A 27,545-nucleotide genomic window follows, 5' to 3' on the forward strand; every position below is an offset into this window, starting at 1 on the left:
TCTTTCTCCTTATTTACATGGCCAGTGTCATCTCCCTATCTACTGTGGAAGGAAATTAAATAGCCTTGGCATAGCCTGACAAAGGCATATTGGTTGCCATCCAGCACCTTGTGTCCTTCTAGGTAATTACACGTTGATAGTTTGATGGATTGTTCTTGCATCTCCCTGGGTATTTCTACCATCTGTAATTACACTTTTCTGGTTGTCCCTTTGCTCTGTTGTGGCCCTCAGGGTTCCATGACTTCTCAAAGACCATGCTGAATGATGCTTCAGCAATACCTTTCAATTCAAGGATTCAGATCAGATCCCTTAGTGTTCAATATTCTTAGTTGTTTAACAATATAGTTCAACCATTTTCTGCCTTAGTTCATTTTGATTTTTTAAGTTGGCATCAGTATGCCATAGATTAAAAAGTAATGATTCTCTGCTCCCAGTGCAGTAAGAGTTGGAAAGGCACGAACACAAGGAGATGATTTGACCCACCATTAAATAAAAAAGCCCTTGAGGTATTGGCAAGCTCTGCGTTTTGAGCTGACTATAAGATGTCCTGACACTGATTTTAGAGAAGGGACTCTAACGTTTGTTAGCTATGTACGCATTAGCGAACTATTGCCTGCTGACTATTTTTGTAAATAAAGTTTTATTGGAACACAGCAACGCGCCATCTTTTACATATTGTCTATGGCTGCTTTCGTGCTCCCATGGCAGGTTGAGTGCTTGAGACAGAGACTGTATGGTCTTCAAAGCCTAAAGTATTTACTGTCTAGCCCTTGCCAGGAAAAGTTTGCCAACCCCTAGTTTTGCACTAAAAGCAACTTCGAAGAGTGAGTTAATACACGTAAAACACTTAGAGCAGTGCCTGGCATTTATCTATGGGAAATATTGGTCTTTAATTTCTACCATCTCTCAAGCACTATATACATGGTACCGAAAGAGGGGAATTTTAATCCTGTGATTTAGGATGAATTTGATCACAAGCCATTTTAAGAAACATTTTGGCCTTCACATTTAACACATGTAAATTGATGAACGAGGCCAAGGCAGTTACAGTACACAGCTAGCCTTTCACCTGCCTTTCTGTGGCCACTTTCTCCTCATCAAGAAATGGTAGCCTGGGGCCAGCCCTGTGGTATAGTGGTTGAGTTTGCAGGCTCCGCTTCAACGGCCTGGGGTTCACGGGTTTGGATTCTGGGCGTGGACCTATGCACTGCTTATCAAGCCATGCTGTGGCAGGTGTCTCATATATAAACTAGAGGAAAATAGGCACAGATGTTAGATCAGGGCTAATCTTCCTCACCAAAAAGAGGAGGATTGGCAACAGATATTAGCTCAGGGCTAATCTTCCTCACCAAAAAAAAAAAAAAAAGAAAAAAGAAATGGTAGCCTGTTATAAAAGGTGGCACAGCTCTCCATTTGGTGTTCCCAACTAAACAGATTCCACACCCTCTAATTTCCGAACATGTAAACTAAACCCACTTTCTTTAATTTCAGGAACAAAGCTGGTGTTACCCTCCTATTAAAAGTCTCTATGTTATTGAATTCTGAAGATTTGCATGGTGGAGCATCTGGGGGAGAGTGCTGTGTCCACAACTTACTATGAAATATATCCAAAAAGCAAAAGTTGGATTAATGGATGGATAGAGGGATGAATAAATAGATATACCATAAAGCAAGTAGAGTAAATATTATAGAATCTAGGTGGTGTGTATATGGGTGTTTGCTATGAAAGTCTTTCAGTCTTTCTGTATGTATGAAAATTTACATAATAAAATGTCAAGAAGAAAAAACAAAGATTGTTTGCACAAGAAGAGCAATGGCAGGATATGCTCTCGCCCAGGGAACAAAGACGATCTCTTGGTGCACAGCTCTGAACAGCAGGAGGTGTCTCAGTGTCAGAGCTGCTGGAAGCACCATAAGGCCAGCTCAAGAATTTTAACATGGAATAATTTGTCAGGAAAAGAATTTGAAAGCAGAGAATCATTAATAAGGCACTTCCATTCTTGTTTATTAGCATATTGGGAATTATTTTGGAGGGAGCGCCTGTTTCAGAAATGCTAAATTAGGTAATTATTTTAATAATAGAGAACCGATTTCTGGATTTTATGGCATCATTGCCATGTAGAGACATGAATACTGGATCTGAAATCCAAGACTGGATTTCAATCCTGACTCTGCTGCTAGCCCTGAGTGGGACTGTGAGCAAATTAATTTACCACTCTGAACTATAGCTTTCTAATCTATAAGAAGGGAGCAAAGATACATATTCCACCTTCTTGGTGGAAGAATAAATGTAAAAGCATTCTGAAGGCCATGGAGATCTCAGCAGACAATGAGTTCTCAATGGGGGTGATATTAACCCCAAGGAGGGGGAAATTGGTTCTTGAGGGGGCACGCAAAAAAGTCTTACTCTTTAAATGCATAAAGCACAGATACACATATAGAACATAAACAGATATACACTTTATCTGTAGTATTAAAATTTCATTTGGGAGAGATGGTTAGGGAGAAAAAACATGTGTAAAAAGGCTCCAAAGGAAGATCATAATACAAAAATTTTGAGAATATTTCACTAGGCAGTCTTTAGTTTCTACCGTCTTCCAAGTTCTGTCCTCCTTTCTTTCCCTTTAGGTAGATTAATTTTATCCATCAGTTTGAACATGTACATTTGGATACTTAACATTGAACGCTTATATTTGAATAGTGTTACATTTCTAGGAGAAGGGAGAAAAAAAACTTCTGGGGAAAAGAATGAGAATGATGGACGTTCTTTCCTTTTCCAAAGTCCATATAGTACCACTTGACCCAAATTCGATTAAGCTTTGAAGGAATGAATTTACTAACAAGAATGAGGAATTAAATGAGTGTCCTCGCCTAACCTTTTCTCCCCCTAGAAATTTCACAGCAGCGGTAGTTTTCTCTTGATTTGATTCGATTCTATTGGGTACTTCAAGCTCTTTGAGCCTAAGAAGTATGTGGAGAATGTAAAGAGAGTTCCAGGGAGAATAATGAAGATGAATTAAAGATTAGAAAATAGGATCTATTAGAAAAGGTGAAAAGAACAAGGATTATTTAGTGTGAGGAAGAACAGGCAATCAGGTGGCACAGAGATGGCTTTTAATAGAGGAAAGCTTATCCTATAGAGAATATTCTCAGGTTCTCATCTGCACTGAAGACCAAAGGAAGGGAACAAGTGTATTTTGAAGTAAGAAGGAGATGAGATTAGATATTAAGATAAAATTTCTGTCCATGATTAAATCCTGGATTTTGAGTCTCCTTTATGTGATTTTTTTTTTTTAACAAGTTGCCTGTCTGTGGGAAGTATCTGGAGGGTGGACAGGTAGACTGATCGTGTTTGATTCTCCCACTCTGGTGGGAGGCCAGCCAGCCAGCCTGGCCAACATGGCCTCCAAGGGATTTGGCTTGATGGGAGGAAAGAGTCATTTTGTCTGGAGCTGTGGCTTCAGGATGCCAGAGGATGAGTACAAAGCCCTAGCCAAGAGAGTGCCAGGGCAGAGCCAGAGCAGTACACCTAATTGGGTTGTCCAAACGAGGAGGGCCTGAGGTGGGTGTTGGGAGCCAACACGTGGAGCCAAGGAATCATAGTGCCAGGGAAGACATAGCAAGGAAGAGTGGGTTAAAATGAGCTGCTGGGAAGAAGATCCGTGCCAACTGCAGAGATGAATGGTGCCCACGTCTAGGCTTTGGGGTATATGTGAAGCAGGACATCTCCAGGGATCCAGGAAGCAGGACTGATGTACCACTGGGCAATAGAGTGTGCTGGTTAGAGGCCCAAGCTCCAGGATAATACAGCCTGCTTTTATGCTCTGCTTTTCTGTGCCTCAATTCGTCCTTTGGAAATGGGTGTGATAGATCTTACCTATTGGATGGTCACGAGGATTGAATGGGTTAGTATATGTAAAGAAAGTGCTTAGAACGATGCCTGGCACATAGAAAGTTCTTAATAACTTAGAAATTATTATTATTGTTGTTATTAGGCTCTGCCATGCATGTGAATCAACTCTAACAGTTTCTCTTAATAGTTTCTCCTCAACTTGCAAATTCCAGTGACAGAGATGCTGAGTGGCTTCTGTTAGTTCACGTGTGCACCCCTTGTCTAGAGAGTGTGCGGGACCTTGATTAGCAGAATCATTGACTACAAGTCATGGTTGTTCCCCGTGGTCTTCAGTCTTCACTCTTCAGAGATTCAGAAAACTGGGAGGGGAGCAAGTTTTGTCCTATAGCTTGGAGGCATAAAGCATCAAGATGTGAGCCACCAGTACTGCCAATCTTCCCATGGAGGCCCCTTTTGAAATTTCAGTGAGCCCAGAGAGGGGACATAGGGCCATTAAGCTGTCTTTCAAACCATCTATTACTTCCATTGAAGCTGAGCTCTGTACAAGATGTATTGTTGGGTGCTGGCACAACAGAGATGAAAAGACAGGAGCCCTTCCCTCAAGGAGCTCACATCTAGAGGTCATAAAGACCAACAGTCCTAATCCCAGTAAGATCATGGCCCTAAAGCAGGCCTTTATAAAGGTCAGAGGGAGGATAGGAAGCTGGTTTGAGGCAGCCAGGAAAGATTTTCGCAAGATGGCAGCATTTTATCTCTTATTTTTAAGATCAGTGAGATTTTGTCACATTAAGGCATAGATGGGTTGGAGAGCAAGTATAGGAATTCCAGGCAGAGGAACTATCCTGGCCAAAGAGTGGCCTAAATGTATGAACGACTAGGGTGTGTTTCAGAAACTACTAGGAGTTCTGACTTAGGAACATAAAGAATTGGGGAATGAAGATGTGATGGTCCAGATACACAAGGAAGGCCACGCTAGGAAGACCCTGTATGCCATTCATTTATTCATTCAGTAAATGTTTATTGAGCACCTACTGTGTGCCAGCTCTGTTCTAGACTCTGGAGATACATCAGTAAGCAAAACAACAAGAATCTCTGCCCTTGTGTAGTTTCGATTTGAATGGGAGAGATTGGCAAAAAACACACAAGTAAAAGATATAGTATCTCAGATGATGATAAATGCATCCTCTGCTCCTCCTGGGCCCTGCCCTTAGAGGGGTTCTGGGTAGGGTTAGTAGGTCTGAATCTGGAGAAAACCAGAACTAGAAACAAGGAACGCCTTGTGCAAGGCGTGGGTATTTGTATGAGTGTGTGTCTGGTTGCCCTTCCGTTACTTTTCAAATCCAGATATAAGTAATTCACCTTCCTCTTTTATGATGCTTATTTTGTATTACTTATGTAATGAAACCCAGGAAATGAGGACATGACTGAGGTATTGGACAGCCATTCTGACAATGCTTCAGCTCCTGGGGTGTTCTCTGTGACCCGAGGGAGCCGTGAGTGATGGAAGTTTTGTTTCCAACCCAGTGATCAGGGCAAAGTTTCAAAACAACATGCTGTGAGGCGTGGCGTCTCATAGCAGTAAGGGATTTAAACATTAGTTCACATGTATGCATATCATGGTTGATTACTCCCAAGTAAGAACTTGAATTTTTTCTTTAGTGTTTTTTATATTTTAGATTGTTTACAATTTTTCCAAGGTTCTCTTATTAATCTTATTGAGATGTTAGTCTGTTCAGTTTTTTTGGTTTTTTTCCAGTTTTATTGAGAAATAATTGACACAGCACTGTGTAAGTTTAAGGCATACAGCGTGATGGTTTGATTTACATATATTGTGAAATGATTATTGCAATAGGTTCAGCTAACTTTCATCTTCCCGTATAAAAACTATAAAAGGAAAAGAAAGAAGAAAAGAATAAAGGAAAAAAAATTTTCTCCTTGTGATGAGAACTTGTAGGGTTTTCTCTTTTAACAACTTTCCTACATATCATAGAGCAGTGTTAGCTGAGGTCATCATGCTGTACATTACGTCCCTAGTACTTATTTATTAGTCTGTTCAGTAGTTCCTGAACTACTTCCCTGAGTAGTTGGAGGTATTTCTTTCTTTTCTTAAAAGCTACTTTTATAAATTATCAATAGTTTCAAAAACAAATATTTCTTCTTACTTTCCTTTTACTCCATTTTACTTTATGTCTTTAAAGTATTTGTTGCTTGTTTGCATTTTGGTTCAAAAAAATTTATTAATAACCTTCCTTGAGAATACTCAAGAGTCCAAAGTTCTTTTAATCTAAAGCAGCGTTTCTTAACCTCAGCAGTATGGACATTTGGGTGGGATAGTTCTTTGTTGCAGGGGGCTGTCCTTTGTGTTATAGGATGTTTGCCAACATCCCTAGACTCTACCCACCAGATGCCAGTAGCACCTCCCCCAGGCATGACAATCAAAACTGTCTCTAGACATTGCCAGATATCCTCTGGGGAACAAAACCACCTCCCCTCCCAATTGAGAACTACTCGCCTGAGAAAAGTCTTTCACTTTATATTTTTTCTAATAAATTATCACTGATTTTAAAAATAATAATTCCTAGGGGGAGGGGGAAGGCAGTAAACAAACCAATAAATGAGAATTGCTTTAGTCCTGAGCACTCCTAACCTGATATATTGTGTACATCTATAAGTTAGCAGAATGTTTACACCAGGTCACTAAAGTGCCTGGAAAAGTATTTACAGAACTTTGCAAAGCTATTGGTAACCTTTTAACGTTTATTTCAGAAAGACTGGCCAGATTTTTTATAATACATTCTAATCAAGACAGGAAGGAATTCACCTCATCAGTGCCCCATCAGAATTTTGGAAGTGTTAAAGTAATGCCATGCAGAAAAATAAGGCCTTAGATTCTAGATGAAAAGAAGCAGGAGATTTCAAGTTTGCTCAATTTTCGTTGTATACTGTGCACTTTGACTACAAGAATGTGAGTTTCAATACTTGCATTTTCTCTCTCTCCCTTTCAATCAAGATCTTTGATTTCTAATTAGAAGGGAATTATCCATATTTATTTTTTTCTGGATGAAATTTCCCCAGCATCACCAGTACAAATCCCCCCATCAAAAGCCCTTTCTTCCACACTTGATCCGTATCTCAGAAAATCCCACAGTCTAGCTGCCCTGTGTAGGAGGTTGCTAAATTGGATTTTTAAATTATTTCTGAGTAAAAACTTAATATATACCAGCTGCTGAGAGATTATAAAAGCTTTGTTTTTTCAATAATTGCAAACCTTGTTTACAGAGGACTCACAATATTCTTTAAATGTCTTTGTGTTGAATATAAAAGAACTTGTGTTTATCTAGGCAATGATAATCTGACTATAAAGCAAACTCATTTAAGGATTATGCTTCCTGTCTCTCACTATGCAGCTGTCACCCTACTGTTCTTTCAAGTTTTGCAAAATGCTGAGAATTCTTCCTTAAAACTAGAAGAATAAATTGGAAAATAAACCAGGTAGCTAGGAATACATATAATTCTAAATTACAGGGAAATAGTTGAGAGACCCAAAATATCACCACATCTAGGCAAATTTATCCCAAGTTCTCATGATTAACTCATTGGCACAATTCAGTTCATTCCGAAGAAATTTTAAGGTGTTCAGTCCTGGCAAAGAAAAATCAAGGCCAATTCAGATAAACTAATATTTAACCAGACTGTAGAATTTTGATAGCCAGTGAAGGCATCAACATTGATTGGTATCTACCCTGGAGAAGCCAGGAAGCAGAGTAGTTGAAGGTGTGTGTGCTGGGTCCTAGCCACTTACTAGCTCTGTGACCTCTGTGACTAGTTATTTAGTGGCTTTCTGTAAAATAATAGCGCTCACTTACGTTATAGGGTTGTTTGGAAGCTTAAATGAGATAAACATGTGAAACCCTAGGGACGGTTCCTGGCACAGAGTAGCCACTCAATAAATATTAACCTATTACCACAATGTTCCCTGCGCCGCGGTTTTTTTTACATGCATTATCTCATCTAATCTTTGAAACAGCTTTGTTAAGATAGTACATTTTTATAACTCCAGTTTTATTGAAAATTGAGTAAAATGAGATGCAAAGAAGTTTATTAACCTATTTAGGGTCACACAGCAATTGAATTGGCAGTGGGCTCTACATTCATAATCTTTGCCTCATTCTGCAAACATTTCATGAGCACAGGCACCCTTTGCTCCCCGAACACTCACTATCTGAATATTTGCTGTAACAACTTATGGAAAGTTTGAGCCAAAATCATTCTCTCAGTTAAAAACCTGCTATAACACGTTCTCATGTATCTGACAGCTTCTCGAACTTTAATGTGTATATGACTCCCCTTAGAAATTCAAAATCTGCGTTTCTAACAAGCTCCAAGGTAATGCCAATGCTGCTGATCCCGGGATCACACTTTGAGTGGCAGGGCTGCTAGAAGATGGAAAGGGGGCTTCTCTCATATCTCAACGTCCTTCTGATTGGCCTCGTGTTTACACGTATTGCACGTGATATCCCTAATTTTCTCCCATGTTTTCCCTGAGGGTGTAGCCCCTCAGTATTTTTTTAGGCCAGGTACCTGGGGGCCTTACCAACTCAGTTCCAACTTAGATAGTATCTTTCTACATCTTTAGCAATATTACTTCATTGTTTATTTTTATTATAGTGCATGCTCAGTGTAGAAGGATAATGAAATTCCTATTCTATTCAGCTGTGGACTGCACACAAACATACATATTAATTACTCCATTAAGTGTTAAATGATTATGTAATTGGTGTTTAAATATTTTATATTATGCAGAAATTCTCATCAGATTGTTATATAGTTATTTAAAAGCATTTTAGTAGCATTTGGGAAATTGATATTTTTGTATGCTCTAAGAATAAATTATTATTTTTTTCCACTTAAAATAATGGAATATAGGCTCTTGCTGTTTGAAGCTTTGCTACCCAACACATTTTTAGGAGTGGATTAGATTCAGGTAATGAGTGCCTGCAGTCACTCTGTGGCAGACATTGGGCAAAATCCTGGGAATACGATGATGATGAAGACAAAAATTGCTGCTTCAAAAAACTCTCAGAGTAGTTAGAGAAGAAATGGGCAAGTAAATATTTAAAATATGGCGGGATGGTAAGTTTTCTAACAGAGATACATAAAAGGAGCTCTAAAAGCACGAAAAAGAATGGGCCTAACTTTTCCTCTATAAAGAGGAGGCCATTTTTGGATGGTACTATCTAATATTCACTGAGTCTCTCTGTGCTCCAGGCACCATTACAAGCATGTTACATGTATTTACTCATTTAGCTATTACAACAACTCAGTGAGGCAGGTACTTTTATTATCATCCTCATTTTAAAGATGAGGAAACGGAGAAACAGAGAGATTAGTAACTTGCTTACGGACACACAAATCTGGCTTCAGAGCCAGGCAGTCTGAGTCTAGGTCTACCCTTTCAGCCATCACATGATCTACCCCTATTTTATTAAAAGAGAGTTCAGGATCTTAAAATAAGAACATATGAAAAACGATGAACATACTGGAGGGGGTAAATTATGGAACTGCAAGTCATTCAGTTTGATTGGAGCATAGGATGAGTATGAGGTGTTGAGGCCATTAGGCAGGAAGCCATAACATTTGCACTGGCTGCACATATATAGGAACACAGTGTGTGGATTACATGGACAGGACTACACAGACTAAAACCATCTTCAGTAGTCACAGTACTGGCAATAATTGTATTTGAGATGTGACTATAAAGTCATGAAATGGATTTTACTTTAACACATGTATTAGATGAGTGTGGTCCCTTTCCAATCAGTCATCTTGGGAAGCTGTGCTTTTATTTCCACCAAGCACCCATGGCTCAGAGCGTATTGGGAATGCTTCTACTAAAATACCTTCAGAACAAGACACAGTGCAAATCATATTATCCTAGGATCACGCCTCATTTTTGTCTGGAATGTGTTTCCTAGTTGGATCACTTACTGTATTTACTGAATTTGGCTCTGAATCACTTCTGCCTGTTTGCCAAAATAACATCCACTCTCAAATCCATTCTCAAAAAACAACCTTATGTTTCTATATGCTAGTGATTCTGAAACCTTAGTGTATGCTTAAACATCATCTAGGGGACTTTATTAGATAACACATTGCAACCCCAACCCTAGTAATTCTGGTTCAGTGGGTCTGAGGTAGGAATCAGGAATCTGTAATCTTTAACAAGCATCCTGAAGCTTCTGTTTTGAATGACAAGACCACACCTTGAGAAACGCAGCTGTAAGGATATCCAAGAGAAAGAGTTTAGTAAGTCTTAAGGCAGCTCCAAAAGAAGAATTCCAAAAGTGTTATGATCAACAGCGACATCAATGGCATGTGTTGCCCACCGTGGGGGACTATTCTCCTGTAGATGATGATGATTTAGGATAAAATGTTCAATTATAAAAAAGAATCAGCCACCATTCTGCATGGTCACACCACCTACACCCGAATTCACCTGTGCCTCGGGGAGGACCCATTTCCTGTGTTTGCATGTTCACTGGTCTCCTGCTTGGTGTTCTGTAAAGCAAGGTGTCCTTTCTGAACCAGGTAGATCATCTAAGGATCCAGTAATATGTCTACAAATTATTAGATATCTTTCTTTTTCTTAAAAAGGATGGGCTTCTTTCAATTCTTGGATTTGGAGAACTAAATCCCAAGAGCAAGTGTTAGAGATTCAATTTCTGTTAGTCACATCTGCAATGACGAGGTTCGCCAAGGTGATGGGTTGTCCAACTCCAGCTGTTGTCCTGGGATAATCACAGGGGCAAGGAAGCTCCAGAACCAACCTTCCTTCTTGTTTGGCTGTGTTACATTTTTGTCCCTTCCTGAATCCACGTGACTGCCTAAATTAGCCCTCCATTTATTGATCAAGTGCTTGATTTTAACAAACATAATTCTCAATGAGAATGCGAAAAGAACTTTGAGCTGCTTTGCTTTTTATTTATCACCTGTCCTCTATCTCATTCACTGAAGAGAATCTCATTCAATTGGAAACTGAAACTCAGTGTTACAGCTTAATAAAACAAATCCACATTTCACAGGTGGGTCGTGATTCCATCGGTGGCTGACATGAAGCCGCACCTGGGGACTGAGTCAGGCATCTTTAAGGCATTACTAGGTCATGGTCTTGAGATTGCTAGTCCCTCTGGTCAGGTCCTTTATCCCTAAAAGCCAGCTGACTGTGTTTTGTCTGAATTTGAGGATCCAATATCATTCACCTTGAAAAAATTGTGGATAATCTATGATTTATCTAGGGTCAGTGAACGTAAACTCTTGACTGGTTAAAAGCTTAGTGAAATGTGGAGAGAGAGGCTATGTTTAGACTCCTGTGAGCAAAAAGTTTAGGAAAAGGAAGAAGTTATTGTTTTTTTTTTTTTTTATCCCAGCCACTCTCTCTCTCTCTCTGTTTAACATTAACAAGGACAGCTATATTTTCTTTAAGAGCTACAGAGACAACAAAGGGAAGAGAGACTGAATCAGATTACTATCAAAACAGCACCTGACCAGTGGGAGCAGTGATCAGATGGACGACTACATCCTCTGTCTTCACTTTCTCTTACTTCCACTTTTCCTCTCCCACTAGGTAGGGTAATAAAAAAAGAGAAATAAAAACAGGAAGCCTAGTTAAAGTTGAATTTCAGATAAACAAAGAATAAGAGTTAGTATACGTTTCATGCGCTATTTTGGATGTATTCCCTGGCCCTATTCCATGTGTAGTCTGTCCCACACAATTCAGTGCTCTTGTTGTATTTTCTCGTGGTTTTCATATGTGGATTTGTCCCTCAATTGGATCAAGCTGTCCTCTAGGCAGGATTTTATTTGGTATCCCTCAAGGCACCATAAGTATTGACATCCCTATTTGGGGGCCTATGTTAGATTTCTCAAGTGTTTCCTTCTGCTTCAATTGCAGGACACCCCTGAGTTCCATGTACCTTTCCTCTCACACCTGTGACATCCTTACTTCATGAGCAATGACAGGGCTGAGCACAGAGCCCTGAACATAATAATGTGCCATATTTTTATAATTGATGAACTGAAAGCAATTTGTTGTCTTCTTAAGAGACAATTAAATTTAACACTCATTAACTACTTACCTGCGTGCCAGGAGTTAGTAGTAGGCTCTGTCTACCATGCTGTCCATCTGGGAAGTTAGGTTAATGACTCTTCCCTTTGGGGAGATAAGAGGATAGAGGAAGGGAATGGGTTGGGAGCTACACTCAGATTTTCAAACGTGTGTCATGACTCAACCAAAAATATGGAAATAAAATTGTCTTTATATATAGGGAATCATTTCAAAATTTGGTATACTGACTCTCAAAGAATGGAGAGATGTCTTGCCCGTTGTATATTGTCTACATCCATCGGCCTCTTCTAGCTTTAAATTTCTTCTATAGCATGTTGGTGTTACAGTAACATATCTACAGTATCGTAAAAGTAAGAAAGAAATTTGAAAGCCAAAGGAATGGTATAAATGACAAAATGTTCAACGCATATTAAAAAGCTTTCCAGCATGTAGAGTAATGGTACACAGCAGATAACAAGGTGCCTTTTTACACACTTTATGCTTCTATTAGTGAGATTATTTAGATCTCCTTGGTAAATGATGCTGAGCAGGCTCCAAACCTTGAAGATTAAGAGTTATGAATGCCCCCTCTTGGTTCAGTGCTTTTCAAGTATAAAATGCACAGAAGAGTGAACACATTTAGAAGTGTCTAGATGATTAGTTTTACGCCAGCTAGGCTTTTTCAAGGCAGGCTTGTGAATGTGTCCTCAGATCCCTGGCTCCCCCTCTCTGAACCTTTTCCTCTGGTCCATAGCTCCCTACTGCCCGCTCAGATCCCCTGCATCCTTTGGAGGGTGGAGGTGGGCCAGGACCCTGCCCAGTACCTTGAAATCCCACCACTGTGCCTACCTGTGAGCCCTGCTGAGAAAACTGCCCATTTGACTGTAGATGGAAATGACTGTAAATGAAATAGCTGCCAGGCTCATATTCTACTCTAGTAAATAAACATAAACTTGCTGTCATAACCATCAATGAAAATCCATAACTTCATGTGGCTCTACTATATTTTCAGTGTCCCTGGAGTTAGACTAGAAGAACAAAAGCTGAACGTGAGAATTCATGTTAATTTCTCACCAACTCTAACACCATGAACATAAGAAAACAAAGTTCTAATGAAAGTAGATTATCATATATATGTGATAAAAATCCAATGTGATAACGCCAAAGCTCAAGCTGTTATTGAAAAATCTTTTCTGGCATGCTTGTGATTTTTAGTCCAGTCATAAATCTTGTCCTCTGTATCTTCTATGTCTGCTGTCAAGTGTATTTCAGCCCATTAGCGATTTGTTCAAAAAATAAGAATATTAGAATATTGATTTATCTGGAAAGAGACAAAATTAAACTTATTTTTTAATCCAGGTGCACTCCTCATTTTTGTTATATACATAATGAAACAATTAGATGAAGATTGAAATAAATGCTTATGTTTTATTCATGCCAAAAATATTCATTTTATCCTGCAGGATGAAGCCTTGTAATATCTTTATAAATTCCTTAATATTAAAATAGGCATCACTTTGTTTCCTTTGAAAATTCTTTTATTGGGTGATTGGGTTTGGGTGGGGGATGAACCTAATGATTAGAGAAATATGGTGATTCTAGATAATGCCTACCCAAGATAGTGGAATGTGTTGGTTAACTCTCTAGTTTCATGGATCTCTGATTTGGTGAATAAAAACTGTAGTAAAATTACTACCGGGACTCTATCTGTGTTTATTTGAATAGCATTTTTATCTATCTGACTTGAATTCAAATGCATTATTAATATTTTTCTTCTTTTTAATATAGGTGGAAAACAGACCAAAATATTATGGAAGAGAGTATGTATTATGCTATTCTTTGTTTTAATAATGTAATAAGTAGTCACTTTCTATGTCATTTAAATATTAAAACTTTTCTAATTTATGGTATTCATCAAATGTCCATTGTGCAAGAGTTTGATAATAAGGATAAATGCAATCAGATCCCTTTGTATTGAATTTTCTTTACAATCTCAGGTACTTGGCTTCCATTATTGTGGGAGGGAGCATATCTCCTGTTATAGTTCTCCCCACAAAAGCAGACAGTGAGTGCCTGGCAAGTACTTGAAACGTAAGGCAGCATTTTCCATAGTTGAGGCTCTGTTAGTATTTTATTTCACTTTCTACTTTGATATTATATAAACATTTAGGGTGTCAAAGATTGTAAACTGTAGCTGAATTCCTTACTTTCACATACGTCTGCAAACGTAGTACTCAGGAAAGTCATCCCATTTCCCTGTAGTCTCATAAAACCAAAAGGATGATTTCTCTTGACTTGGATATTGCCTCAAGACCATAATTATTATTTCCCCCCATTTTCGTCTTCATTTCAACTCTTGTTTTATTTCACTTTCTCAGAAACCTACTGCAAAGCAAATATGCATTATCATAAAAATAATTCGCAACCTCAGGCTGTGGCGAGTGGAATAGCTTACAGAGGGCAGGCAGAATAACCCGGAGCGGGGCAGATGCACGAACCACTTCTCTTCTCACGTCTGACCTAGAGGCATTATGAGGCAAAGTTTCTTTCAAGTCTGCCTCCCAAGCTATCCTGGCCAATCCCAAACCTTCTTTCTCAATTCCCTTACCCATCAGAGCCTCATCTTGGTGATTAATGACTCTCTTATTTGTCCCAGCTCAGCAGCCACTTCCTAATTGCCTTGGCTGCATTTCTGAACCTTCCTACCTGGCTTTGGAATTCAGCAGGGGCCTCTGGGATACCTGCCTGGACCACCGGCCTCCTCTCTCGTCCATCCCCATGGCCCTAACATCTAACTTAGTTGTAGTCTGACTTTTTTTTCCCATATACTGATTTGGATTTTGCTCACAGAGAGCACAAGTAATCGAAAAAAAAGAGAGAAAAGGAAAACCTGTCATATACTTCTCAAATGGAACACTTTTATACATCATTCCAAAAGGAACTCAATTTATTGTGCATTTTCTTTTTTGCATAAAAGTTTTGCTGAATAACCTTCTAGTTCTCCTCCTCCAATCCCCAACCATGTAAACTATATAGTGAGAGGAGACCAAGGAAACATTTTCTTAACCACGGAAAAGAAACATTTTGTATTAATAGGGAAATTAGCTTAAAAAAAAATCAGATTCCATGTTTCCTTTTCTTTTTAAAAAATGAAAGCCTTTTTGTTCCATTCGAAAGTAATATATGCTCTATTCAGGAAACATATATGTGTAATTTTTTCTAGAAGGAGTCACAAGAAACTGTTGACAATGGATACCTTTAGGGAAAGAATTTTTACTTCAGTGCTATTTACATTTTTAATTCTTTTGTGTCTTTTAACTTGTGAATTTTGAATTTTCCCACTGTGCGTAGGTACTACTTTTGTTCTTAAAAAGTTAAATAAATTAACACCTGCTAATTTGGGAAAATTAGAAAATATAGGAATGTAGAAGGTGGAAAACACCGTGGCCCCACCATGAAAGAGGCCATTGTTAACTTTTCTCTTCATCTCGTTCCTTCTGGTCACTGCATGCTTTCTTTTTACAAAGTTGGGATCATAAGACATACACATCATGGGTATTTTTAAATCCATGCATAGAGGCGGTGATGAGCCACAGACTGGGTCTTCAGATTGACAAAACTGTAACTTTCTCTTTTTGATCAATTGAATTTAACTTAGTTCTTGACTCTCTACATCTGCTGCTGGCCATCACTTAAACATGTCAATTCAAGGGAGTTAAGACTTAGCTGCTTTTAGGTTAACTGCCTGTTGGGGATATTTCTCCTTCCCCCAGAGTAACCTGGGGCAGGGGTGTCAGGCCCTGTGCCCTCCTCTGTATGTGCCTTGTCCTGCTGTGGTCACCTCCTGCGCTGGCCCACAGTCAGGCTGCGTCCTGGACATCCCAGCCTCAAAACTTGAGACACCAGCTTTTGTTCTGACTCTGATGTGTGGGAAACTTTCTGAGTCCTCTGCCCCTTCTACCCCCTACCATGTCTCTCCCACCATACACACACTCATATACACACACATACACACTCTCTCACACACACACTCCCAGAACTGGCCCGGTATCTGGTCTCTCTGCCTAGGCCGTCTATCCAGCCCTCTCCAGCCCCAGCTCATGCCGCATAGGAGACTTCCCCAGAAGGCTCACAGGGTCCAGTGGCCACACTCCCAGTCGAATCCCCAGACACCTCTGCCGTGGCTCCAGGATCCCCATACACGGATCCACCAGTTCCAGTTCTCATTCATGCTGCGTGGGGCCCACTTAGACCCCTGAGCCTGGGCTCTGGCCAAATCGCCCTCCTATAAGAACTGGGGACACTGGTCTCTTTTTGGGCAGGAGGGTTGCTGTTATGTCACAGTACGTTCATCCTCACTCCAGAAAAGCGCTGCTCTAAGACCTCCAGGCACTGGCTCTTGAGACTTAAAACCAAAATTGGGAAGCCAGAAAACCCCTTTCTCCCAAGCTATCACTGTCTTCAGCTTTTTTTTTTTTTTTGTGAGGAAGATCAGCCCTGAGCTAACATCCATGCTAATTCTCCTCTTTTTGCTGAGAAGACGGGCTCTGAGCTAACATTTATTACCAATCCTCCTCCTTTTTTTTTGCCCCCAAAGCCCCAGTAGATAGTTGTATGTCATAGTTGCACATCCTTCTAGTTGCCGTATGTGGGAGGCGGCCTCAGCATGGCCGGAGAAGCGGTCCATTGCTGCGCACCGGGGATCCGAATCCGGGCCGCCGGTAGCGGAGCGCGCGCACTTAACCGCTAAGCCACAGGGCCGGCCCTGTCTTCGGCTTTTGAGAGTTGATTTTGGAACTCAAAGCCATAGCTGCTTCTGCCTCGTTCCCCTAGGACAAAAGCTTCAGCTTGTAAGGTCTGCTTGTTAAGGGTGGAAGGGAATTAGAAAATAACTATTGTGGTAGGCATTGTTTTTTCCAAAATATTATCCTGCCACATTTGTCCTCTAACTTAGTCCTTGCATTCCTGAGGGGAAAAAACCCAAAACTTGTTGTCTAGCAACTTTCCTCTCTCCCCTCTGCCTTCCAGGAAGGTAAAAGAAGAATTCTCTGTCCAGTTTCTTCTCCAATTCATTCCCCAAAGTTCTCCAAGATTGGGTAATCCTAGAAAGAGGGTGTTGTGCCCTATCCTAGGAGCCTGGAGTCCCTCGGCACTGGCCTCACCCCTCAACCCAGCCCCCACCTTCCTCTGAAACATGGATTGATCAAATCTCTGATAACAGGAGTGAGCAGCTGTCTTTGCTTACAGGCAACAGGGAAAGTGGCTGGTTGCCTGCCCCTAACTCCCGCCTGCTCTCCTTCTCTGGAGTCACAGTCCACTCTCTAGGCCTCAGATATCACCTCCAGAGCAAGGCCGTCATTGTCCAAGCCTGTCATCCTCGGGATATACTATATTTTCTATATGCATGTGCATTACTTTTTAAATTGCGGAAAAAAATAAACGTTATCTTTAAAAAATAAAAATAGGTACATTTTTCAAACATAGCCCTAAGCAATTGCTGTCAAAATTTAAAGAAATGGAAGAATGTTGATTATAGCTGGCTTTTCTTTCCAGAGAATGAGCCTCTAAAATTAACAACACCTCACACCTGAAGTAAGCAGGTTGATAATCAATAAGTGTTCATTTGCAATCGGGGTAATATGGGGTAATACATAGTTCTCTGTGTCTGAGCAGAGAGCTAAATTGGTAATTGCTCTTTTGTTAGTCCCGTGGTTAAAAAAGGAGCCATACCCTGGCTTTTTGTTTCAACCTTAATTTTCAGCTTGCGAGCAAAGACAATAGCTGAAAGCCAGGTGGCCTGGGAGTTCTTCATTTTGTTTTGCCTACTTCAATGCTTGTTATCTGTTTGAGTGCCTGCTGAGAGGTGGTGCCAGGTCCATCTTGAAGATATACCCTAGTTACCACCCTCTTTATCCAAGTGGGGGGCTGTAGATTCTCGATCACCCGGCTGTATATTTTAGCCAGCTCTTTGTGGTCCATACTTTGTGTGTGGTCTGTTCAGAACAAAGATGGTCTTGTCTCTCCTCAGGTTTCACGGGATCATCTCCCGGGAACAGGCAGACGAGCTTCTTGGAGGTGTGGAGGGTGCCTACATTCTTAGAGAAAGCCAGCGCCAGCCAGGATGCTACACGTTAGCTCTGAGGTCAGCTTGATTTCATCCGTTGTTGCAATTGCCTGACAAGTGACTTTACTTACTTTCTCTCCATTTTTTTTTTCGTGAGGAAGATGTTAGCCCTGAGCTAACATCCATGCCAATCCTCCTCTTTTTTTGCTGAGGAAGACTGGCCCTGAGCTAACATCTATTGCCAATCCTCCTCCTTTTTTTTCCCCCCCTTTTCTCCCGAAAGCCTCAGTAGATAGTTGTACGTCATAGTTGCACATCCTTCTAGTTGCTGTATGTGGGATGTGGCCTCAGCATGGCCAGACAAGCGGTGCGTCAGCACGCGCCCGGGATCTGAACCCGGACCGCCAGTAGCAGAGCGCGCGCACTTAACCACTAAGCCACAGGGCTGGCCCTCTCCGTTTTTTTATGGCAGTAAATATACGTAACATAAAATTTACCATTTTAGCCATTTTTAAGTGCATAATTCAATGGCATTAAGTACATTCTCAATGTTGTGCAACTGTCTCCAGTATGTTTCCAGAACTTTTTCATCATCCCAAACAGAAACTCTGTACCCGTTAGTCACTCCCCATTCCCCCTACTTATTTTTATTTTCACTTTGTTTACAAAGCACCAGCAGCATATTAGAGGCTATACCTTTTCTGGGGCACAGATGTTATCAGTAGGATGGACACTGAGGCTCTGTTTACGCATAAACAGTAAACTAGAGAATTATCTGCAAAGTCAGTGCTCCCAAAGCTGCTTCTGTCTGAAACATCAAGCCAGCTGAGGGAGAAACACCTCTGCCTCAGTTAGGCCCCAGCAGCCCTTGTCAAAAGTCTTCACCTCACATTGTGTGTGTGCCTGGACGGAAGTGCAGTTTGTCCATGAGGTTCCCTCAGAGATCACGTCGACCCAAAGAACTCCCAATGGCAGTTGTGATGCTCTGTGCCAACGGGCCATCGGAGCAGAATTCTCACAAGCTTTTTACCACAAAATCACAAGTATTGGAAATCACAGCATCTGAAGGGCATTGCATTTGCTGCACTTTCCTAACCTCGATCGAATATTTTATTTCATTTGATCCTCACAACAATCCTGCAAGGTTTAGGGAAGGTATCCAATATCAGAATGGGATTGTCTTCCAGCAGTTCGTTTTGTGAGCTCTTTGGAATTGGGAAGACCTTTCTCCATAGAAGGAAGGGTATCAATGGAAACACTTCCCAGTCCAGCCCACAAAGGTGTGTTCAACGCACCATCTCGATATTGTGAATATGGAAGGATACTTTCCAAGTTGCAGCTGGGGGTGGGTAGAACATATCTTAAATGATGTTATGATGAGGAGGTGCTTCAAAAGCTAGCAAGTTCTGTAGGTATGCAAAGTGTTTTCCTATCCTCCCAGCGCCCCAGCAGCAGGAGCTGGCAGTCCCAGTGGGGAACCAAGCAGGGGCTGTGAGATATAGCACCAGGGCCAAGCGGGGGCAGCCAGTGCCAGAGGGAGAGGACACTTATTGGTTAGGTTGCTGGGATCCTGGCGCTGGCGGCTCAAGCAGGGGGCTTTGCACAGCTCCCCTCATTTCCCTTCTGCCAGAGTAACTGGGGTGGGAGGCCTGAGGTGCTCTACTGGTGGTGGTCAATGATGTACTAGTAAGGGGACATCAGGGCCAGTGGTGGTAGCTTCCTTTGCAGATGTAATTGCCCGGTATAGGGGAGGGAGCGGAGAGTCGTGGCTAGTTCCCATTAGGGAAGTTTATAAGTAAGATATTTGTAAATCAGGTGCTACCCTATGACTTTTACAAATGAGAATGATAAGGACCCAATAGCCTTAGTGATTTTTAGGATCAAATGACACCATATGACTGCCTGGCGTTAAATCCCACCTCTGCTTCTTTCCAGGGGTGTAGCCTCAAGCAGGTACTCCAGCTCTTCAAGTTTCAGTTTCCTCAGCTGTCAATCAGGGATAACAATTGTACCTGTCTCAAAGGGTCTCTAAGATAATTAAATGGGGAAAAAGTCATGTCAAGTGCTTAAACATAGTGCCTGGCGTACAGTATGTGCTCATAAATGTTAGCGGCTGTTGTCATTCACTGGTCTTATTGCTAACACTGTTGTGATCTCTCCTCCTCTCGTGGGCAGGTTTGGAAACCAGACCTTAAACTACAGGCTCTTCTACGATGGAAAACACTTTGTGGGAGAGAAGAGGTTTGAATCAATTCACGATCTGGTCACAGATGGCTTGATAACACTGTACATAGAAACAAAAGCTTCTGAATACATTTCCAAAATGACGACAAACCCCATTTATGAACACATTGGATATGCCACTTTACTCAGAGAAAAGGTGTCCAGAAGGCTAAGCAGGTCTAAAAACGAGTCAAGGAAAACGAGCGTCACAAACGAAGAGCACACAGCGGTTGAAAAGGTAAGCTATGTGTGTGACAGAAACAGTCTCTCTATTTGTAATCTATGCTGAAAAACCAGGTGATTAATTATATATGTGATTTGCCAGAATGTTGGAGGAGACCCACCCCCACCCAAAGAACTCCTGAATTTTAGTGCTAAAAGGGGTCTTGGAAATCTTCCAGTTCAGCCCCCCCATTTTACAGATGAGAAAACAGAGGCCCAGAAATGTTCCATGATTTGCTGAAACGCATATAGGCAGAGCCAGGACTTCCACAAATAATCATCTGTGAGTTTATTTAGAGTTTGAAAGAAAAAAAAAACACTTCATTAATGTTTTATGATGAAAACAGTCATTTGTTTTTAATGGCCATTTGAGGCGTTGCTGGCTTCATCTCTAGTTCCACCCCGCTAGCCAAATACATGGCACGTGTATTTGCTTCTCTTAGGACTGGGTGACCGTGCCATATGTGATCCGCAGGTCAGTCGTCTCTCGAAGTCTTACTGAGATAACAGACTTCACTGACAGAGATGGGAGCGTTATCGGTGATGATGGCTCTCTCTGGGGCACTTGGAAAGACAGGCTGTCCTGTGCCCCAAAGGAAGAGTTATTATGCCTCGCCGAGGATTGGAAACTCCTATGTGGGTGATGTTCAGGCTGGATGGGTTGTGGCAGGATGTGGCGAGGAAGATCTGATTTTCCTCTCCAGTAAGTTGCTGTTTATTTGGAAGACACCACCACAGTTTGCTAGCAGATTTTTTGGATGTGCCCCTTTAGGAACCATCTGCTTTGCCTGGTCCTATCTGTTTTCCACTGAAAGAAAGTGACAGCCAGCCATGTCAGTCAGCCCCCACTGAGTCTGTGCTGAGCCCAGCTTCTAAGGTGAACTTAGACTGGGACGATATTAATAAGCAGGGCAGAACAGCGAGCACTGGTCCTTCTGGTGGTTGCTAATCCTTAATTAAACCGGAACAGTGCCCCCTCCCCCACTGTTGTCCAGGGTTAGCAGAAAGCAAAGGAACCTCAGGTCCACTGATTGGGCTTCCGCTTCAGCAGTGAAGGGGATGCACTGGAAGGCACTGAAATGGGGAGGAGGACAGAGGGGGACAGCACGGTCCTGTTGGCAGACAGGGGATGATCTTAATTGATTTGCTAATTGAGTTTTAAAGCCTAGGAGAACCTTCCCCAGAATCACATCAGTTGAGCAGCTGGCCCATGAAAAAATCATTTGCCATTTTCTTTTTATAACTCCAGTGTCTCCAAAGCACCTGTTTATTCGTTTACAAATAATTGATTTGGGAAATGATGGGATTTCTGATTGTTTACATTTTAACAAAAGAGAGAGAGGACTCAAGTCCCAACTTTCAGAGTTTGTTCCAGTCCAGGCTCAAGCCATTCCTTAGTCTGTTTGCAAAATCTGTTCAAAAGTAATTTAGAATAGAAAATCTGGAAGCTAACCTTCCCGGCCATGACAAATCAGAAGATGAATTGTAAAATAAATCTCTGAAGCTGTGTTTATATTTCTGAATCAGAGAGTAATGCCACCAAAAAGGCAATCTGTGACAACTGCAGGCTACCCACTAGAACGTTTCCAGGAAAAGAGGTGAGTGGGAAGTGTCCCTTGGGTATTTGGGATGAGAGTTTAGATCATGGGTATTAGAATGGATATTTCTAGATCCTGTCCTCCCCGAGAGGGAAAAGTTTAGTCACTAGAAACTGCTATTTCTAGATGATATTCCCATAAGGAAACTTGCACGACAAAACATGTCCTTCATTGTAGATCATTTTGTATTTGCTTATTAAAATTAAATTTTGGAGGAAATGAATAATCAGATTAATAATCACTTTGAATGAGCTGCCCAGTACACTTTTACCCTTTTAGGAAAAGGGAAATAAAGAAAATGTTGCAGGAAGAAGTCCAAACTCAGGACAGGGTTTGATGGACAGGTGTCTGTGGCGCACATTGTCCTGGACACTAATGATGCAATGTTCGGCTTTCCTGGGGGACACTCTGAGCACTGGGTCTGGTCACTTGCTGGGAGTCACTCATTTTGTTAGTGGGTTTGTTAAGTAACTTGGTACGAATCCATCTATTTCTCTCTGACCTGTATTGACAAGTGGAATTATTAAAAGTCTCAGTCTTGCCAGAAATTCTATTTCCCTTAAGGGCAGGTCAGTGGCCTGTTGCCATGGAGGCAGCGACTAGAAAAGGGATGGTGGGAACTTGAATGGATTGACTGAGAAGTGCCCGAGGCCCCTGTCTGCTTCCATAATGGCCAGGCTTGAAGGTTTTAATGAGTGAAATGGGTAGGTCTCCTAATATTTCTCAAATCCAGACAGCCCAGCATTTCATTTTCCAGAGTACTTAAACTTTGTTCGCCCATTTATTTTATTGATCATTTCCAAATGAATCCAGAGAGACTATGTTACCTGTAAATCCAAGAATATTAACAGTGTTAATTGGCAAAAAGATATTACCTACCCCATCAGATTTGAGTGGTTCCCAGATTTATTTCCTGTCAAAGTGGTTAGCGGTGAAGTTGATTTTAATAACTGTAGATGAGGTGGGGAGATGGGGAGGGTAGAAAAAAAAAGTTGTGGTAGGTAGCAAATAGTGAACTGTTTCCTTTCTGATTCTTTATTTAATTGGTTTTAAAAACACTATAATATATTATGGCCGCCACTTGGTACGTTTAATTAAAATGGTCGTGCCCAGTATAATTTCTTTTTTGAAGTTTATTTCAGAATTTATTCCATAGATGGATTTATCTACTGACCTCCAAAACCAGCACTGTAAGCAATGTAAGAATAACAACAGGATTTAACATTGGTTCAGACATTTGTAGATCATAAACAGATCTCACATATGGGAAGTAATTTCCCATTTATCCTCAAAACAACTTTGCCAGGTACATAGAGCAGGAATCATTATCCCCATTTTATTGAAAAAGTCACAGTGGCAGGATGAGAAATCAAACCCAGGCTTCCTAACTCCAAGTTCAGAGCTTCTTAAATCTGCAGAGCAGCTGGGCCCCATTCTGTTTTTATTGCCCTTATTGCTTTAAGCCAACACCCTTGGTTCCGACCAACCTAAGTCAATTGATACTAAGAATCACACAATATTTACATGATCTGTTTTTGAAAATACACTGCTTTTACTAGCTACAATAACTAAACTGCATTGTAAAGGATACACTAGTGAATCAAATATATGTGACAACGATGTTTTAAATAAACATTTAAATAAATTTGGCTTGCCAAATTCAATTGCGTTTATGTTTTACTGGAGAAAAATCATTTGTACCCTAGATATAATAAAAGCACATTTAAGAATATATTATTGAAAAAGTCACAATATCTTACCAGTTTATTCATGTCACTCTTTTCTATAATAGCAAAAGTTAGAAAACAACCTAAATGCCCATCAGTTGGGGACTGCTTAGATGAATTATGTTACCTCCATGTAAAGACATGTCATGCAACCATGGAAAAGAATGAGAATACTCAGATGGGCTGATATGGAAAGATGACCCGGAGTTATTAAATGAACAAAGCAACGTGCAATATACTGTGTTTAGTATGGTTTCATTTGTGTAAACCAGAAAAAAAAAGATTTTACATATGTTTTTTCCTTGCAAAATCATAAAATATGCCTTGAAGGATACAAGAGCTAGAATCATCGATTGCCTGTGGGGAGGGGAAGGGGTGTCTGGGAGGTAAAGGTCGGAAGGAGACTCTTCTCTGCTACTATTTTGTACTCTTTGAATTTTGAACCATGATAAATGCAGTATTCTACATTTATCAATGTAGATAAATTAAGTAATAAAATTACTTCAAAAAATTAAGTAATAAAAAAGAGAACGCATTATGTTTTAAATTCACATACGTTAAAGCAAACCCCTTGTAAAACATCTTCTGTACTCAAGGTATCACACAGAGAAAGAGAGACAGAGAGAGAGAGAGAGGGCGCACGGTTCAACCCTCCAGACCCAGGCTGTTTTTCTCATCCCTTCTCACTGGCCCTTTTCCCCATCCTGCTAGCTCCCTTTTTCTTTCATTTCTCCCTTGAACGGTTAACCAGGAGTCTGTGGTTAGCAGCCTTTTACTAAAGGTTGGGGGCTAGATGAGGGTAATTACAGCACAGGACCAAAATCACCAAATAAAGAGTGTGACGCGACTGTCCCTGGAAGTGGGTTGGCTGTTACCCCCTCCGTGGTGTTGCCCCCCACCCACCATAGACCCCTCAGCTGTGCTCCCCTGGGGCCCTTCCCAGCCCATCCCCCATTTTCCATGTCCCTCCAGCCCTCCTTTCTCAAGCTCCCAGATTCCTTGTGCTTTCCTATGGCAGCAAGGAAGCTGTTTGGTTTCTACCTGCCTTACTGTGAAACCAGGAGAGTGGCCTTTTCTGGACTGAAGGGCTTCGAGCCTGGTTAGGATATCTTCCTTTGCAGATGAACTGCTTCAGAGAGGAATCATCTTCCCCCACCCCCTCCCACCCAACCCACCATTTTTTTTCTTTTTGAAATGATTATTTTCTTTATATCCAGAGTGATCCTTTCATTATTTATTTCACTGTTTCCACCATATGAACCAGCTGGCCTGCCGGAGATCTTTGCCTAGTAAGGATATTACATTTCCCCCCATCGTCCTGGAGCAGGAGGACGTGGCCGCCGTGGGAATGAATCTCACGGCAGCCTCAGCAGTGGGCTGAACTCATCCTCAGTGGTTCTCCCCATCCCATGATGGCACTTAAGGGCTGGTGGCCCTTGGTGACTTTTTGCTCATCAGAGTGTTCCTCTTGTTGTTGTTTTCATCTTGGAAACATTCTGATTTGCTTTGTCTACAGGATAAAGTTCAAATCCCTCAGCAGGACATTGGCAGCCCGTCTGAGCCTGGGCTCCTGGAAGCAGAGCCTGAGACAAGGGCTTGGTGCCCAGTACTTGGGAAGGCATCCGAGGGAGCAGGAGGGAGAGGTCAGGAGAGTGAACAGAGGAGGAGAGAGGCCAGGAGAAACGCATGTTGTTGAGTTGGGCACCTTCTGGGGAGCCATGTGGAATTGCGTCTAAGAGGAACTGGGAGGGGGAAGGGGTGTTTATCTACCACCTCCTGTCCTCTGTGGGTCGAGGGGTGCTTGTGAGCTGTTAAGTTCCTCCACACCAGGCTGTGCATGCAGAGTCAGGTGTGTGCCCCCGGGCATCCCTGGCAGAAAGTGAGAGCTACCTGGTGAGAACCGGTGCTGTCCGGCTGCCCTTCAAGAAAGGCAATGCCTAGGGGAGAAGGTGGGCCAGGAGGCGTGAGGGGCACTCAAGAAGTGACAGAAACACCCATCACAGTCCCGCCCCACCTTTGGCAGCCTGTCTTCACTGGCCTGTGGTCGGCAGACGTTTTTGTGCGCCCCACCTTCTCCCCCGCTCTGTGCCCGCTGTCTGAAATGCCTTCCCCCTCTTGTGATCTGTGGTTCCTGTTCACCCGTTAGAGTCCAGCACAGCCTCTTTAATAAACCTGCTGGGACTCACCCTCCCTCACACTCTCTAAAGGTATTGCTCCCATCTCACAACTATCCCAGCATTTTGCACATAATATTTATGATAATTTAACATGCTACATCCTAGGTAATTGTTTGGATCAGTGACTCTCAAGATGTGGCCCTTGGAGTCAGCAGCATTAACATCACCTGGGAGACTGGTAATTAGAAATGCACCTTCTCGGGGCCCCCCAGCACTACTGGACCAGGAACTCGGCACCTGCTAGTCTGCGTGTGAACAAGCCTCCTGGTGGCTCCAGTTCACACCCAAGTTAGAGACCCCGTGGTTTGGATGTCTCTCTCCTCCCCTAGAATTTGACCAGTTGGAGGCCCGGGTCACTCCTCAGGTTACTTCCCAACTCTAAAGCCCAGCGCGTGAAGGGCTCAGCAGAGGAAACACTGTCGAATGGACAGCAGATGGGTAACTTTAAAAATGGAGCAGATTGCCTCACATCTCAGATGCACCAAGATGGTGTGTCAGCATCTCCCATGGCCTTCCGTCTGTGTGGGCTCCTCCTCCCCTGGGCTAACATCTGACTCACTGTGGCATCACGAGAAGTACAGCCTGGAGACGAGGGTCTTGAGGACCATCTTGTGCAGCCCCTTTAGTTTACACAACAGGAAACTGAGGCAGCCGGCTCATTAGTATAGAGTGTTTCAAAGACGTCTAGAGGTCAAGGAGGGTTAGAAAAAAATGCTTTAAAGTAACCTGTGACATAGAAGTTCTCTTAAAGTTAAGATCTTTGAGGAACACAAGTTATATCTACAGGACTCCTATGAGAACCATTGAAAAATGAAAAATGAGTTCAGATTGCAGTTTGTCTAGAAGATGAACCAGCAGTCAGGGCCCAGCAGGACAAGGAAGACACTTAATTCACTGGGATTTTGAAGAGAATTTGCCTAACAAGGGATCTTTCCCATGGGTCGGCCGTGGTAGAAGCCATTACCTCCCCAGTGCTAAGCAGGCTAGCAGAAGGCACTGGGCTTACTGGAGTCTGATGAGAGCTGGAGTGGGGGCTCCCACAAGAGGAAGGCTCCCATAGGAGAGGGGTTCCCTTAGGTAGGGGGGCTTGCATAGGAGGGGGTTTACACAGGAGAGGGGGCTTGTACAGGAGGAAGGCTCCCATAGGAGGGGAACACTCACAGGAGATGGGGCTTCCACAGGAGGGGGGCTCCCACAGGAGAGAGGCTCCCGTAGGAGGGAGGCTCCCACAAGAGAAGAGCTCCCATAGGTAGGGGGTTTGCATAAAAGGGGAGTCCTCATAGGAGAGGGGCTGCCACAGTCAAGCAGGGGTGCAGCCACTGAACTCCTACACCACCCAAGAGGGAGGGGGCAGGGTAGGAAAAATCCCACCTTCTCTCTCCTCCCACCCTTTGATGTCCTGCCTGTACCTCCCCATTGGACAAACCCAGCCGGCAGCCAGATGGCAAAGGAGCTGGGGACACAGTCCATAGGAGTTAGTCTTCCCACCGCAGGTGAAAGCAGGACAGAGAATGAATTTGGGAACAGGGCATGTGGTAGAGAATAACCAATGCAAGCAGTGAATAGAACAAAACCTG

General features: G+C 42.1%; 1 protein-coding gene across 1 annotated transcript in view; it reads left to right on the forward strand.

Annotated features, from left to right (window-relative positions):
* Positions 1-27,545, forward strand: part of CHN2 (chimerin 2) — a 290,292-nt gene that overhangs the window by 167,520 nt on the left and 95,227 nt on the right. Inside the window, exons 4-6 of the mRNA XM_058527610.1 lie at positions 13,746-13,777; positions 17,986-18,099; positions 20,197-20,482. Coding sequence (XP_058383593.1) covers positions 13,746-13,777; positions 17,986-18,099; positions 20,197-20,482 — 432 coding nt within the window. The remainder of the gene's footprint in view (positions 1-13,745; positions 13,778-17,985; positions 18,100-20,196; positions 20,483-27,545) is intronic.

The sequence above is a fragment of the Diceros bicornis genome, chromosome 3 (assembly GCF_020826845.1).
Source record: "Diceros bicornis minor isolate mBicDic1 chromosome 3, mDicBic1.mat.cur, whole genome shotgun sequence".
Classification (NCBI taxonomy): domain Eukaryota; kingdom Metazoa; phylum Chordata; class Mammalia; order Perissodactyla; family Rhinocerotidae; genus Diceros; species Diceros bicornis.